Source organism: Octopus bimaculoides, chromosome 21 (genome assembly GCF_046866305.1).
Source record: "Octopus bimaculoides isolate indiv1 chromosome 21, ASM4686630v1, whole genome shotgun sequence".
NCBI classification, from domain to species: domain Eukaryota; kingdom Metazoa; phylum Mollusca; class Cephalopoda; order Octopoda; family Octopodidae; genus Octopus; species Octopus bimaculoides.
The window spans coordinates 30,797,478-30,810,973 of NC_142948.1; the positions used below are offsets into that span (position 1 = coordinate 30,797,478).

The 13,496-nt window shown below is 34.2% G+C and overlaps 1 protein-coding gene across 5 annotated transcripts in view; it reads right to left on the reverse strand.

Annotated features, from left to right (window-relative positions):
• Positions 1-224: 224 nt before the first annotated feature.
• LOC106875308 (uncharacterized) overlaps positions 225-13,496 on the reverse strand; it is a 21,179-nt gene continuing 7,907 nt past the window's right edge. For all 5 annotated transcript variants that reach the window (XM_089339006.1, XM_089339005.1, XM_052975399.2 and 2 more), the window contains 5 exons: positions 12,399-12,553; positions 10,954-11,033; positions 9,974-10,152; positions 9,082-9,226; positions 225-3,362 (listed from right to left, as the gene is read on the reverse strand). In XM_089339006.1, coding sequence (XP_089195132.1) covers positions 3,203-3,362; positions 9,082-9,226; positions 9,974-10,152; positions 10,954-11,033; positions 12,399-12,553 — 719 coding nt within the window. In that variant the 3' untranslated portion in view covers positions 225-3,202. The remainder of the gene's footprint in view (positions 3,363-9,081; positions 9,227-9,973; positions 10,153-10,953; positions 11,034-12,398; positions 12,554-13,496) is intronic.

Genomic DNA, 13,496 nt, shown 5'->3' on the forward strand with positions numbered 1-13,496 from the left:
TATTTGTGGTGAAACAGCCCACTTCTCTCACTCAGGCTGTCCTCCACAACACCTCCACTTCTGAGATTTTTTTTTCACATAGCACTTTATATTAATGCCAACATAACACAAACATACACACATGCTATCATTCTCTAACACACAAAGTCTCTCTCTCTCTCTCTCTCTCTAAAAAAACATACTCTGATAAAAAGAAAAGATAAAACAAAAAACGAAGAGATTCATTTTGTAGAGTAGGAAATTATATATTTTGTAGAGGAAGAAATCATATAACATAATTTGTAGAACAAAACATCATATTATATATTTTCTAAAGCAAGAAAACATCTCGGTATATCTCTTATAGAGCAAAAAAAAAAAATCATATCACACATTTTGTAGAGCAAGAAATTACATTTCATCGCTTGTAGAGCAGTAAAATCATATTGCATACATTGTAAACAGGAAATCATTATATATATTTTGTAGAGCAGTAAATCATAAATAATAAATCATGCAGAACAGGATATCAGTCATATTACATATCTTATAGAGAAAGAAATCATAATATTGTTGAAAGGAAACAATGTTATATTACACACTTTGTAGAGCAGGAAATCATAATACAAGTTAAACTTGTGAAACAGAAAATCATATCACACATTTTGTAGAAGGAAAAAATCATATCAAATACTTTGGTAGAACATAAAATCATATTAAACATTTTGTAGATTAGGAACAGGAAATGATAATACTTATTTTGTAGAGCAAATAAATAATAAATACTAAATCATATTGCTTATCTTATAGACAAACATATAATATTTAATCTTTAGTAGAGCAGAAAATAATACTAAAAGTTTTGTAGGGCATAAAATCAATTATTACATGTTTTATAGAATAAGACATTACATATCTTGTACAAATCAGGACATTATATAGATATCTTGTAAAGTAATAAATAAAATTATTTTCTAGCTTTTGTACAAGGTCATAGGGAGAAGACAATCAATTACATTGACATTGGTACTAACTTTACCAATCCCGAGAGGATGAAAGGCAAAGTTGACCTCAGCGGGATTTGAACACGCAACATGAAGAGTTGAAAACATTTTGTCTGACACACTAATGGTTCTGCTAGCTCAACACGCTAACCCTTTAACATTCTGATTCTTCTGTTAAATGTAAAGCATATTTTATTCACATTGCTTTGAATTAATCATGCTTTATCTCATAGCTTCAAGATTTCAACGACAAGATAGTATATTTTTAGAATATCATTGTAGGGTATGTGTGAGAGGCTGGATCTGGCCAGTTTGCACATAAAACAGGTAGAATATTTTGGTTGGATATGGCCGGTTTAAATGCTAAAAAGTTAAAGCTCTAAATAGAATACATACACTGTAGAACAGGAAATCATATTGCATATGAGGCTCAGTAAGAAATCACAGAAAAGTTTAATTTCATAGAACTACAAATATTAAAATATATATATATATAGTAAAATATCAAATGATAACATTTACATATTTCATGGAGCAAGAAATAGCAAAGGCTTACATACTGTAGAAAGAACATTAAACACGGTGTATCTTAAGGTTCCAAAAATAGTAATGATGCACATGTTGTAGGATTAGAAACAGTGATGTATGTACTGTAGGTAAGTCTGGAACTCAGACAACTGAAGAAAGCCATCAGGGAAATAGGTACAGCAGGTGAAACTAGTACAAGATGGCTATGGTTGATAAGAGACCACAAGTGGAACCAACCCTTCTGGAGGTGAAGCCTAGCTCAGTCCTCGCTGCACCACTCAGGTGAAGCATACAGGCTAAGGCGCAAAATGTTTGTGACCCTGATATACCAGCTGACGATATGAAAGGGTTTCCAGTATTGCAATGGATTTAGAAGAGCTTACAAAACCTCTGAGTAGCTCCTACAGTTTTTACATGGAGCAAAGCATCTCTGACATTTATTTCACCTAGAGCAACAAATTATAATGTGGTATGGTATGTTATGCTAGGTGATTACATTGACCCCAGTAATTGACTAGTACTTTATTTTATTAACTTAAAAAGGACTTAAAAGCAAAGTCGACTTTGGCAGGAACTGAACTCAGAATGTACAGAACCAGGAAGTTATTGTATAGCATATTTTGCCAATTCACTGCCTTAATAATAATAATAATAACAATCCTTTCTTCTATAGGAACAGGGGCCTGAAATTTTAAGGGAGGGGGACTAGTCGATTACATCGATCCCAGTACTTGACTGGTACTTATTTTATCGACCCCGAAAGTATGAAAGACAAAGTTGACTCTGGTGGAATTTGAACTCAGAATGTCAAAATGGACGAAATGCTGCTAAACATTTTGCCCAGCTTGTTAACGATTCCCGGCGAAAAAAACAGACATATACAATCTTCTTAAATATGAGATAACTTGATTGAGGAAAATGAAAAAGGTGAAGCTGATGCCAATTATTGTTGGGGTTCTGGGGACAGTTTCAGAAGGTAACATGGCCAGAGTCATTGGGTAAGTTTTAGATAGTGGAAGAGAACAGATAGAATGGTATCATAGGCTGTAGGAAGCAAGCTCGCTATGCGTGCAGGACTCCAGGAGTTCCAGCAAAACTCGAGTTAAAAGAAATATAATAATAACTGTTTCTAATATAGGTATAAGGATAGCAATTTTGAAGGGAGTTGGTGTTAGTCGATACCCTTGACCCTGGTACGTGACCCAATTATTTCATTGACCCAGGATGTTAAGTCAAACTCAGAGGGATTCGAACTCAGAATTTAAAAGGCCAGATGAAATACCACAGACATTCTTTTCATGGCTCTAATGATTCTTCCAGGGTATTTCATTTAGGAACAAAGCTAACAATTTTAGGGGTGAAGTGGGGTGGTGTGTGGGGGTTAGTTGACAGCATTGATTGCAGTACTTGACTGGTACTTCATTCTATCAATCCTGGAAAAGTAAAGGTAACCTTGATAGGGCTTGAACTCAGAGCATACAGACCAGGAACAGATACTTCAAAACATTTGCCATGTAATATGATTCTGCCAATTAAAAAAAAAAAAATCAGAAAACAAAAAAAAAAAAAACTTAAAGCATCTCACCAATAAAATTTTTAAAAGTGGAATAAAACAAAATGAATGAAATTATTTAAATAATGTAATCAGTAGGTGGTTTAGTTTGAAATGCTGCACTGTGGCTTTCATTCATTCACCAGATGCGTGTGTGAGAATAACCCCGTTTTATAAGTGAATGATATTTTGCCACATTGTTGAACAATGACCAAGGTACATTGCTATTAATTTCTTTGTTCGGGAATGAAGACTTGCGTTGGAAGCACTGTGATGAATCTTGCTCTATTTGTGGTAATCTGCAAAAGGAAAATGAAATAACTTAGTCAGTTGAACAATTCACTGGTTTGGGTGTTATTATTATTATTATATGACAGAATTAAGATCCTAAAACCAAAGTGCCATGTAAAAAGCATTGGTGCAGGTGCTGGTGCCATGTAAAAAGCATTGGTGACGGTGCCATGTGAAAAAAGCACTCAGTGCACTTTGTGGAGTGGTTGGCATTAGGAAGGGCTGTAGAAACCAAGCCAAAAAAAGGCTATGGAACCTAGTGCAGTTCCTGGCCTTGCCAGTTCCAGTCAAGCTGTCCAACCCATGCCAGCATGGAGAACGAACATTAAAGGTTGATGATGATTATTGGACTTTGATGATGAATGGACTTTGTCTGTCTTCTTACCCTCTTAGAGGATTTAAGTAAAATTATACAAATGTGTCCAACTGTTTAAATTAGTTCTATTTATTTATGCAGCTGAGGACAGCTCTGCATTTAAACTGTGGTAATGATTGCATTGTTCAATTAAATGGAGCCACTTGAAACGGTCGTACTGCATCACGTCTGGATATCCTGTTGCTTATTTTGATATATATAATAGGTGGAGGAGTGGCTGTGTGGTAAGTAGCTTGCTTACCAACCACATGTCTCCGGGTTCAGTCCCACTGCGTGGTAACTTGGGCAAGAGTCTTCTACTATAGCCTCAGATTGACCAAAGCCTTGTGAGTGGATTTGGTAGACAGAACTATCTAATGGACTTTGTGGAGTGGTTGGCATTAGGAAGGGCTGATCAGGTAAGAACTAGGCTTACAAAGAATAAGTCCTGGGAGGTCAACTTGTTTGACTAAAGCGGTGCTCCAGCATAACCACAGTCATATGATTGAAACAAATACAAGAATAAAAGAATAGAGGTATTAGTTCGTGCAAAAGTCTGAAAAAGAAGTACAAACAAGCTGAATGAGATAGTATATGAAAATGAAGATTTAAAATCACTGTGCAAAATTGATTGCTGTGTGTTTCTGCAAAATACTGTGAGGAGTCATTTGTAAAATGTCATTCCATGAAAAGAGGTGCAGAGCAACAAAATGCTGAGAATAACTGCTTGACATAGTTACTTGATCTGCTAAAAACAAAAAATTAAATCTCTCTTAAATAAATTTCTACTGTTTTTTTTCTTTTTTTATCTAAGAATGAAGGATATGTTAAATAAAGTAGTCCTGGATACATTATGCCTGTGTGAGAAAAACAAAAATTATCATGCAAAGAACCTGTGAAAGAGGGAGACTCAGGGAGGCATGGGATGAAAAACTGAAGGCTGATCTCAGGACACTGAACCTTACGAAGGAGATGATTAAGGATCAAGAAATCTGGTGCACTGCTGTATATATATATATATATATATATATGAAGGGTTTCTTTCAGTTTCCATCTACCAAATCCACTCACAGGGCTTTGAGCAACCTGAGAGTATAATAGAAGACACTCGCCTGTGGTGCCGTGCTGTGGGACTGAACCCGGAAGCATGTGGTTGGGAAGCAAACTTCTTGCCACACAGCAATGCCTAAGAGGTTTTTACAACATTTCTTTGCTAAGATTCAGAGGTGTACCTTATACCTACAGTACACAAATAAATAAGACAGAGATATTAATTCCAATTAATTATTGAAAATAATCAAGATATTTGAAGGAATTTAGAAAAGCAATTAAACATTTTTTTTGCTCTACTAGTGTTTTCAACATTACTACTGCTATTGCTGCTACTACTAACTCTATTACAGCTATTACTATTACCTACACCATCATCATTTATTGTTAGAGTACAACAATCAATAACACCTGTTGCAATCACGTTTACTACAGGTAGAACACACTATACATCAGTGGTGCTGGACCATTTTTTTTTTGTTTTACATTATTTTAATAACTATTGCTAGCTTTATCATGTATAATATAATTACTACAATATGTAAAATTTAGTATGCCAAATATGTTACCTCACTGCCCCCTAAAGCCTAATGTACCCTTTGATATACCCAGTACCTCCTTGGGGGTGAGTGGCACCACCCACATTGAGAACCTCTGCTGTACGTCATCATCATCAGGAGCAGCAGTGCTGTCACCACTGCCTTCACTAGGGTGAATGACCCTTCGTTCTCCGGCCAACTATCTAACTCTGCAGATACTCCTATAACACCTACTACTACTATCACCAACCAGCCCAACCGTGACCAACACAGGAGTATCTACATCAGGGGTTCTCAATCACTTTTCATCTATAGATCTCTTTGATCACTATTTTATTCTGGTGAACCTACATAAGCATTCAATGTTTAAAAAACTAGTTTTATAGAAACTCCTTTCAAAATTCCCATTTTGTTTTCCACACATTAACTTGTGTAGGTTGAACTATGCAAAATGTCAGACAGAAAATATATTGCATTGAAGGCTGATCTCAAAATGCTTAACCTTCAATAGTAGACGGCAGAGGACTGAGATATGCAGCATATTGCTGCATTTGAGAAGACCTGCCCACCACAACAGAATCACAATACTAAAACCAAGGTGCCACATAAAAAGCATTAGTGTGGGTGCTGGTGCCATGTAAAGCGCACTCAGTACACTCAGTAGAGTGGTTGGCATTAGGAAGGACATCCAGCCATGGAAACGAAGCCAAAACAGACTATTGAACATGGTATGACCCCTGACCTTGCCAGTTCCTATCAAGCCATCCAACCCATGCCAGCATGGAAAACAGATGATAAATGTTGATGATGATGATGATAGCTTTTATGTAATTGTACAACCTAATCGCCCTCAAATCAACTTCACTGTCTTCCAAAAAAGAAAGGGCCTTTTGTATGTCTCATGATACAATGGATCTGCACTGAAAAATTCCTCTCCAAGGTCTTGGTAAGGGTTTTTGTTTTTATGAAAAGCCAGCAGTCACCTGTGTATGCATGTCTTTCAATCCATGCTACCTTTAGATAATATAGTCTCAAGTAAACAACACCTGAATAAAAGACTGGTTGGTCATAACTGGGAAGCATTTAATTTTAGTTCAACTTGATCAAGGATAATTTGAGACGAAGCAGTAATGACGATAAAACATCTTGTATTGTCCAATTTATCGTAGTTTCAAATATCCATTTTTATGTTAATATATGCACTAAGCTTGGTCTTTGTCTATAATCATTTTTACTACATTGTATATTGATTTCTTCCTCATAACCAGACATTTATTTCACTTTGTTGACTTTGAAAGTTATGAGCTTTGATAACAGCCAGGTCAGCTTTGATTGAGTAGATACATGATCAAAGGCATACCAGCTGTGACCACCACATTTGTTTTCTTATTCAGACACAATATATTAAGGACTTTCTTGGGACCTCCTTACATCCTATGAGATTATGGATTATAGCAGATAGGAAGTGATGGCAAATTGGGTAATGATTGGGTTAGAGATTGCAAGCGAGGATGGAACGAGAAACGACTAGCAATAGCAAGAACGGAGGAATAGACGTCAATAGAAAGTGGCTCAGAAGAGGAACCCATTTGTCTGCATGAGGGTAAGAGGACTCAGTTGTGTTCATAACATGCATATACATTGCGCTCTGAGAGCCTCAGTCACGATGTGCTCGTATAGACGAGTACTCAAGTACTGTGTATCACTTATCACCATGACCCTTTGTCATCTCTCCCGCCAATTTCAGTGTCCTGAGATCAGCCTTCATCACCTTGGTATATGTGTGTGTGTGTGTGTGTGTGTGTGTGTATGCATATATGTGAGTATATAAGCATATATATTGGTGCATGTAATAATGTGATTATTGTATATGTTGCTCAAGTCTGCTGCAAGTTGTAAGAAAAGGGTAAAAGAGAAGACAGAAAACAATCAGCCAAGAAAAGAAAGACAGCAATGACAGCTAAAAGCGCATGCACAATACACAGAATAAAACACAAAAGGCAGAGAAATAAACAGTAAAAGAGCCATTAAGAGGAAATGGCACATCAAGAGTAGTGTTGGCAAAATTTCAGGAAGCATGGAAATTTTGAAGGAGGCAGTGGTCTGACAGCTAACAAGTGATGTAAGTAGTTTATTCCATGCATCAACACTTCTGAGCATGAAAAAAAAAAAATGGTTCTGCAAGTCATGGTTGCTGAGCTGGGTGTCCAGAGATGGTAAAGATACTGAATTCAAAAGCATAGCCTAAGTTGTTGTAAAGATGGTGGATAATCTTGTGGGCTTCAGACAAGTCAACTGTTATATGTCAAAGGTTTTGTGTCAATCACCAGAGAAGCAAGATGTTCAAGATATGGTAAATGACTGACGGAGTGTATTCATCCAGTTTACATATCTCTGGATAGCTTCCAGCTAATCAATATTTCTGGTGACCCAGAGTGGAGATGAAAACTGCTAAGTATTGATGTACCATAGCCATATTTAGCTTTAAATAACTGGAGAATAACTGATAAGGTCTTACTGAGTGATGCTAAGACAAGAAGTGTTTGGTCATTTCGACAATTTTTAGAAATCAGCAAATGCTCGTAGTTCAATAATTTTCTCAGATACATCATTAGCGATTACATCATATGTAGCAAAATTCAGTGGCTTTCTCAATGCAGGCAGGTTTCTAAGCAAAGCATTTTGATATGATCCCACACTGTGTGGTTCCGTATAAGTGTGTGTATGGGTGTGTGTGTGTGTGTATAAATTCGATTAGAGGTTGTGTTAACTTCATGAAGGGATGGTCATGTTGCCAGTTTAGCCAATAAAAACACAGGCACTATATATTTGACCATCCCCAAATACAACAATATCTGTTTCAACACACGATTTCACATCAATAATCTTGCAAAACAAATATATATATATATATATGTACACATAGTGAGAATTTATAAAAAAAAAAACAAACAACGAAGACGGGTGTGTAAACAACAAACAAATGTATTAGTTTAATGCTTGGGAAGTGAGAAAGTCTTTTACATTTCAAGCCTACGCTCTTCGACAGAAAGGAACACAGAAATAAACAGGGAGAGAAAATAGAAAAAGTATATATATATATATATATATATATATATATATATATATATATATATATATATATATATATATATATACTGTCTCATAATATAATCAGAATTGCAGATGATTGATAATTCTTCACTTAATATTATAGACATTTTGTAAAGACATCATAGATAATGGAGCTATTTAAATGAGTGTGTAATTAAATATTTCAGTATACTTTAAAATAACACTATATACTCAAGCATTAAACAAAATAATCTTTACTTATGTTGTGATATTGACTCTTCTATTTCTTAGTATATTTAATGGTCTAACTATGCCCGTTTCTATAAACATTACATGTGAGAAAGTATATATACATCTTGCTGACGTGATTTGGTAAAACATCAGCAACAAAACTCAATAAACTGGTTCACTGGAATAAAAAAAAAATAACAACAACAAAAACAAAAAAAAAACACTCCAAAACAAATGGTGATATTTGTCCTGCCTTAACCTGAAATATATATATTCTGCTTTGCCACTCAATGCAGTGAACTGGTTATTGATCTGCAGCAATCCTGTAATCAATGAAGCTGTTATTCACAAAACACAATTTATAAAATAGAATGATGAAATTAGTAAGGATAGCAAAAATAACTAAACGAACAGAAAGCAACACGAAAGCATACAATTGTCAAACAACAAGAAAGCAAGTCAAACCATAACAAATACCTAATTTTTGAAGAGTCCATATAAGGAAGTAATTTCGCATGCTGTCTTGAATAGGAGTACCTATTGGTATACAAGCTAAGTGGGTCGACTTTTGTTACCATCAGTGGGTTGAAATTGGGATGATCAGTGCCTCCAGCTATATTTGCTGCAATGATAACATCAACATCTCAACTTCAAATGCAATCACATGCAGACAACATCAACAACAACACTGACATCGCCAAGAAAAAAATGCAAACATCACCATCATCATCATCATCATCAGTATAACTATCACCATCACCAGCTCCACTGTCCATGTCAGTAAGCTAACCAGGTGGGGAGTACTAGGTGTTTGCTTGACCTGCTAGAAACAGCAGTGTGTAGATGTTTGTGTGTCTGTGTTTGTTCCCCCCAACATCGTTTGACAACCGATGCTGGTGTGTTTATGTCCCTGTAACTTAGCGGTTCGGCAAAAGAGAATCAATAGAATAAGTACTAGGCTTACAAAGAATAAGTCCTGGGGTCGATTTGCTCAACTAAAGGCAGTGCTCCAGCATGGCCGCAGTCAAATGACCGAAACAAGTAAAAGAGTAAAAGAGATTAAATTAATGACTACATTGACTGGTGTGTCCTTCCGTTTTCTAAGATAGTAAAATGGGATCTCGAGAAGACTTGACTGTTATTTTTAACAGGTTAAGAATCTTCAGTGTTGTCCTGAAGAAATATAAAATTAAGACTGGAATATCATGGTGATGATGATGATAGTGGTGGTGATGGTGATAATGATGAAGATGGTGATAATAACGAAGATAGTAACCATGACGGCAGTGTTGGGGTGATCACAATGGCATGAAGATGATAATGATGATGGTAGTAATAATGATGATGATGATGATGTTGATAATGATACCTCTTTGTGGTCCACTTGTTCTGTTGATTTTATTGCCAGCCTCTTCAGGTAGTGTCCCATGAGCTGAGCTGAGATGTCTGTTGTGATCGTCACCTAATGGTAAAGGAGTAGTTCGGTGGAGCTTCACTGTAGTTTGTGGAGTCCTGGTTCTAATTGTATCGGCAATAGGACTGTAATGGCTGGAAAGATGCCAAAGGATAACACTGAAAATGTATGAACACACACATGGTGTACAAACATTCATGTGTAAAAGCTATGAAATATTTAATCTAAATAGCAGCTGTGTATAAATATTAAGTGGAGACGCAATGGCCCAGTGGTTAGGGCAGCGGACTCGCGGTCATAGGATTGCGGTTTCGATTCCCAGACCGAGCGTTGTGAGTGTTTATTGAGCGAAAAGCACCTAAAAGCCCCACGTGGCTCCGGCAGGGGATGGTAGCGAACCCTGCTGTACTCTTTCACCACAACTTTCTCTCACTCTTACTTCCTGTTTCTGTTGTGCCTGTAATTCAAAGGGTCAGCCTTGTCACACTCTGTGTCACGCTGAATATCCCCGAGAACTACGTTAAGAGTATACATGTCTGTGGAGTGCTCAGCCACTTGCACGTTAATTTCACGAGCAGGCTGTTCCGTTGATCGGATCAACTGGAACCCTCGACGTCGTAAGCGACGGAGTGCCAACAACAACAACTAGCAGGTTGAACAGCCACATACTGGCTCCTTTGTTGACTCACAAATACCAGGTCACATGGGAATATGATCTGAGATGATAGGTTAGTTGTTGCTTTTGTCAAATGACTGCTTTCTCAGAGTAGAAGGTTTAAGTCTCCTTCACCCACTGCCATTGAATTAAAGCTATGCTCCAGCAATTTAAGACTCACAAGCCCTAAGGGACATGAGATCCCTCCTAAGTTCAAAATACTTTCTAGTTATTGTTGTGTAGCCTCAAGTCAGCTTTAATTGAGTAAGCAAACACAAACCTTTCTTTCAGAGAGTTCTTTGCTTCAGAAGGAATTGGTTTTAAATTGGTTACAGAAAGAAGGTCTTTATCCTCTGGATACTACATAAAAGTGAACGAGAAAGAGAATGAATGAATGTGTGTGTGTAAGAGAGAGAGAGAGAGAGAGAGAGAGAGAGAGAGAGACAGACAGACAGACAGACTGATGTTTCTTTGCTGCAGAAATAACAAAAATAGATTACTATACAAAAAAAAAAAGACTAATGATACAAAATAAGGATAAACTTTTATACATATCATACACTATACAAATATAAAAATATATTTACCCATGAATGAATATATATATGTATATATATATATATATATATATATATATATATATATATATATATATATATGTATGTGTGTGTGTGTGTGTGTGTGTGTGTGTGTGTGTGTATATACACATATATGTATCACCTGTTTTGGTGTCATGTAAAAAGCATGTTAGATGCACCCGCATGGGTACCACATAAAACGTACCCATGTCAGTGACACATAAAAGCACTTGTGCTGGTGTCATAGAAAAAGCACCTGTGCTGGTACCATGTATAAAGCATCCAGTACACTCTGTGAAGTGGCTGGCATTAAGATGGACATCCAGTACACTCTGTGAAGTGGCTGGCATTAAGATGGACATCTAGTTGTAGAAACCATGCCAAAACAGATAACAAGAACTCAGAAAAAGAAGTGAAATCATATACACCTTTCTGTGTATACAAGATAATATTGATTTTTTTTTTTTATAAATGTTAAGCTTTAAACCTTGTGGAAATTATATAATACAACTATCAGGCCTTTGTGGAACTCAAAAAGATGTTTTGTTCATTCATAGAATAAAAATACAAGGAAGTTTTTGAAAAATTTCAGTGCTTTTGGGGTATTATAGAAGACAGCGAAATAAAAAAAAAGGAAATAACCCAGACTTTTAGCCTTAATCCTTCTGTTACCATATTTCTGCTGAAATACAGTCTTCGCTTCTGTTAATTTCGAAAATAACGAAGAATTTATTAGAAAAAAGAAAAAAAAAACGAAACAAAATTGTGATTATTATGCTAGTGTTTGGAACATAAACTTTGAGAAAATTTTGATGGAAAGTTTAAATTTAGGTCACCTGAAAACAGGAAGTCTGTATCAATCATAGAGCCTAGATACATCTATCTATACACATATCATTTGTTCTTACATGCATTTTTCCATGCTAATATCAGTTGGCTGAACACATATTACTGAAGCCATTTTACAGCTGGGTGCCTTTCCTGTCATTAACTGCTATCCGTTTTTCAAGCAAAGCACCCAGCCCTACCCACCTCCTTTCTCTGTTACTAGTCAATGTCCATCAATGAAACCACTTCTCCATCTCCCAGTACTAATGAATACACTCAGTCACACACAAATCAGAATAATAATAATAAATAGTCTTACATCTTGCTGCTTGGTTAACGATAGGGTATTCTGTGCTGACGCTTTTGAAAATGGTTGCCCTTTTGCAAAAACCGTTTCCTTTTCATGCAAGCTTAGTCTGTTGATGGGAATATTTGGTTCGGCATTTTTATTTGGGAGAATTTGCTCATGGTTATCTAGACAGAAAAACAGAAAGAAAAGAAAAGAAAATATAGATTTTACACTTTTAGACATTTGTATGTATATGCGTGTGTGTGTTTGCACAAGAACCCGTTGGTCTATTCAAAGATATGATGACTCCCCTAGCGCTGTTGTCATGATAAACTACACCCAATACAGCCTGTAAATTTATTAACTGACCTAGATGTTAGGAGAGTGTTATTTATGCAAATTGAATTTTCCAGTTTATATATATATATATATATATATATATATATATATATATATATATATATATATATATATATTTATATATATATATATATATTTATATATATATATATATATTTATATATATATATATATATTTATATATATATATATATATTTATATATATATATATATATTTATATATATATATATATATTTATATATATATATATATATATTTATATATATATATATATATTTATATATATATATATATATTTATATATATATATATATATTTATATATATATATATATATTTATATATATATATATATATTTATATATATATATATATATTTATATATATATATATATATATTTATATATATATATATATATTTATATATATATATATATATTATATATATTATATATATATAATATTATATAATATAATATTATATATTATATTAATTTATATATATATATATATATTTATATATATATATATATATTTATATATATATATATATTTATATATATATATATATATTTATATATATATATATATATATATAATATATATATATATATATATATATATATATATATATATATATATATATATATATATATATATATATATATATATATATATATATATATATATATATATATATATATATATATATATATATATTATATATATATATATATATATATATATATATATATATATATATTATA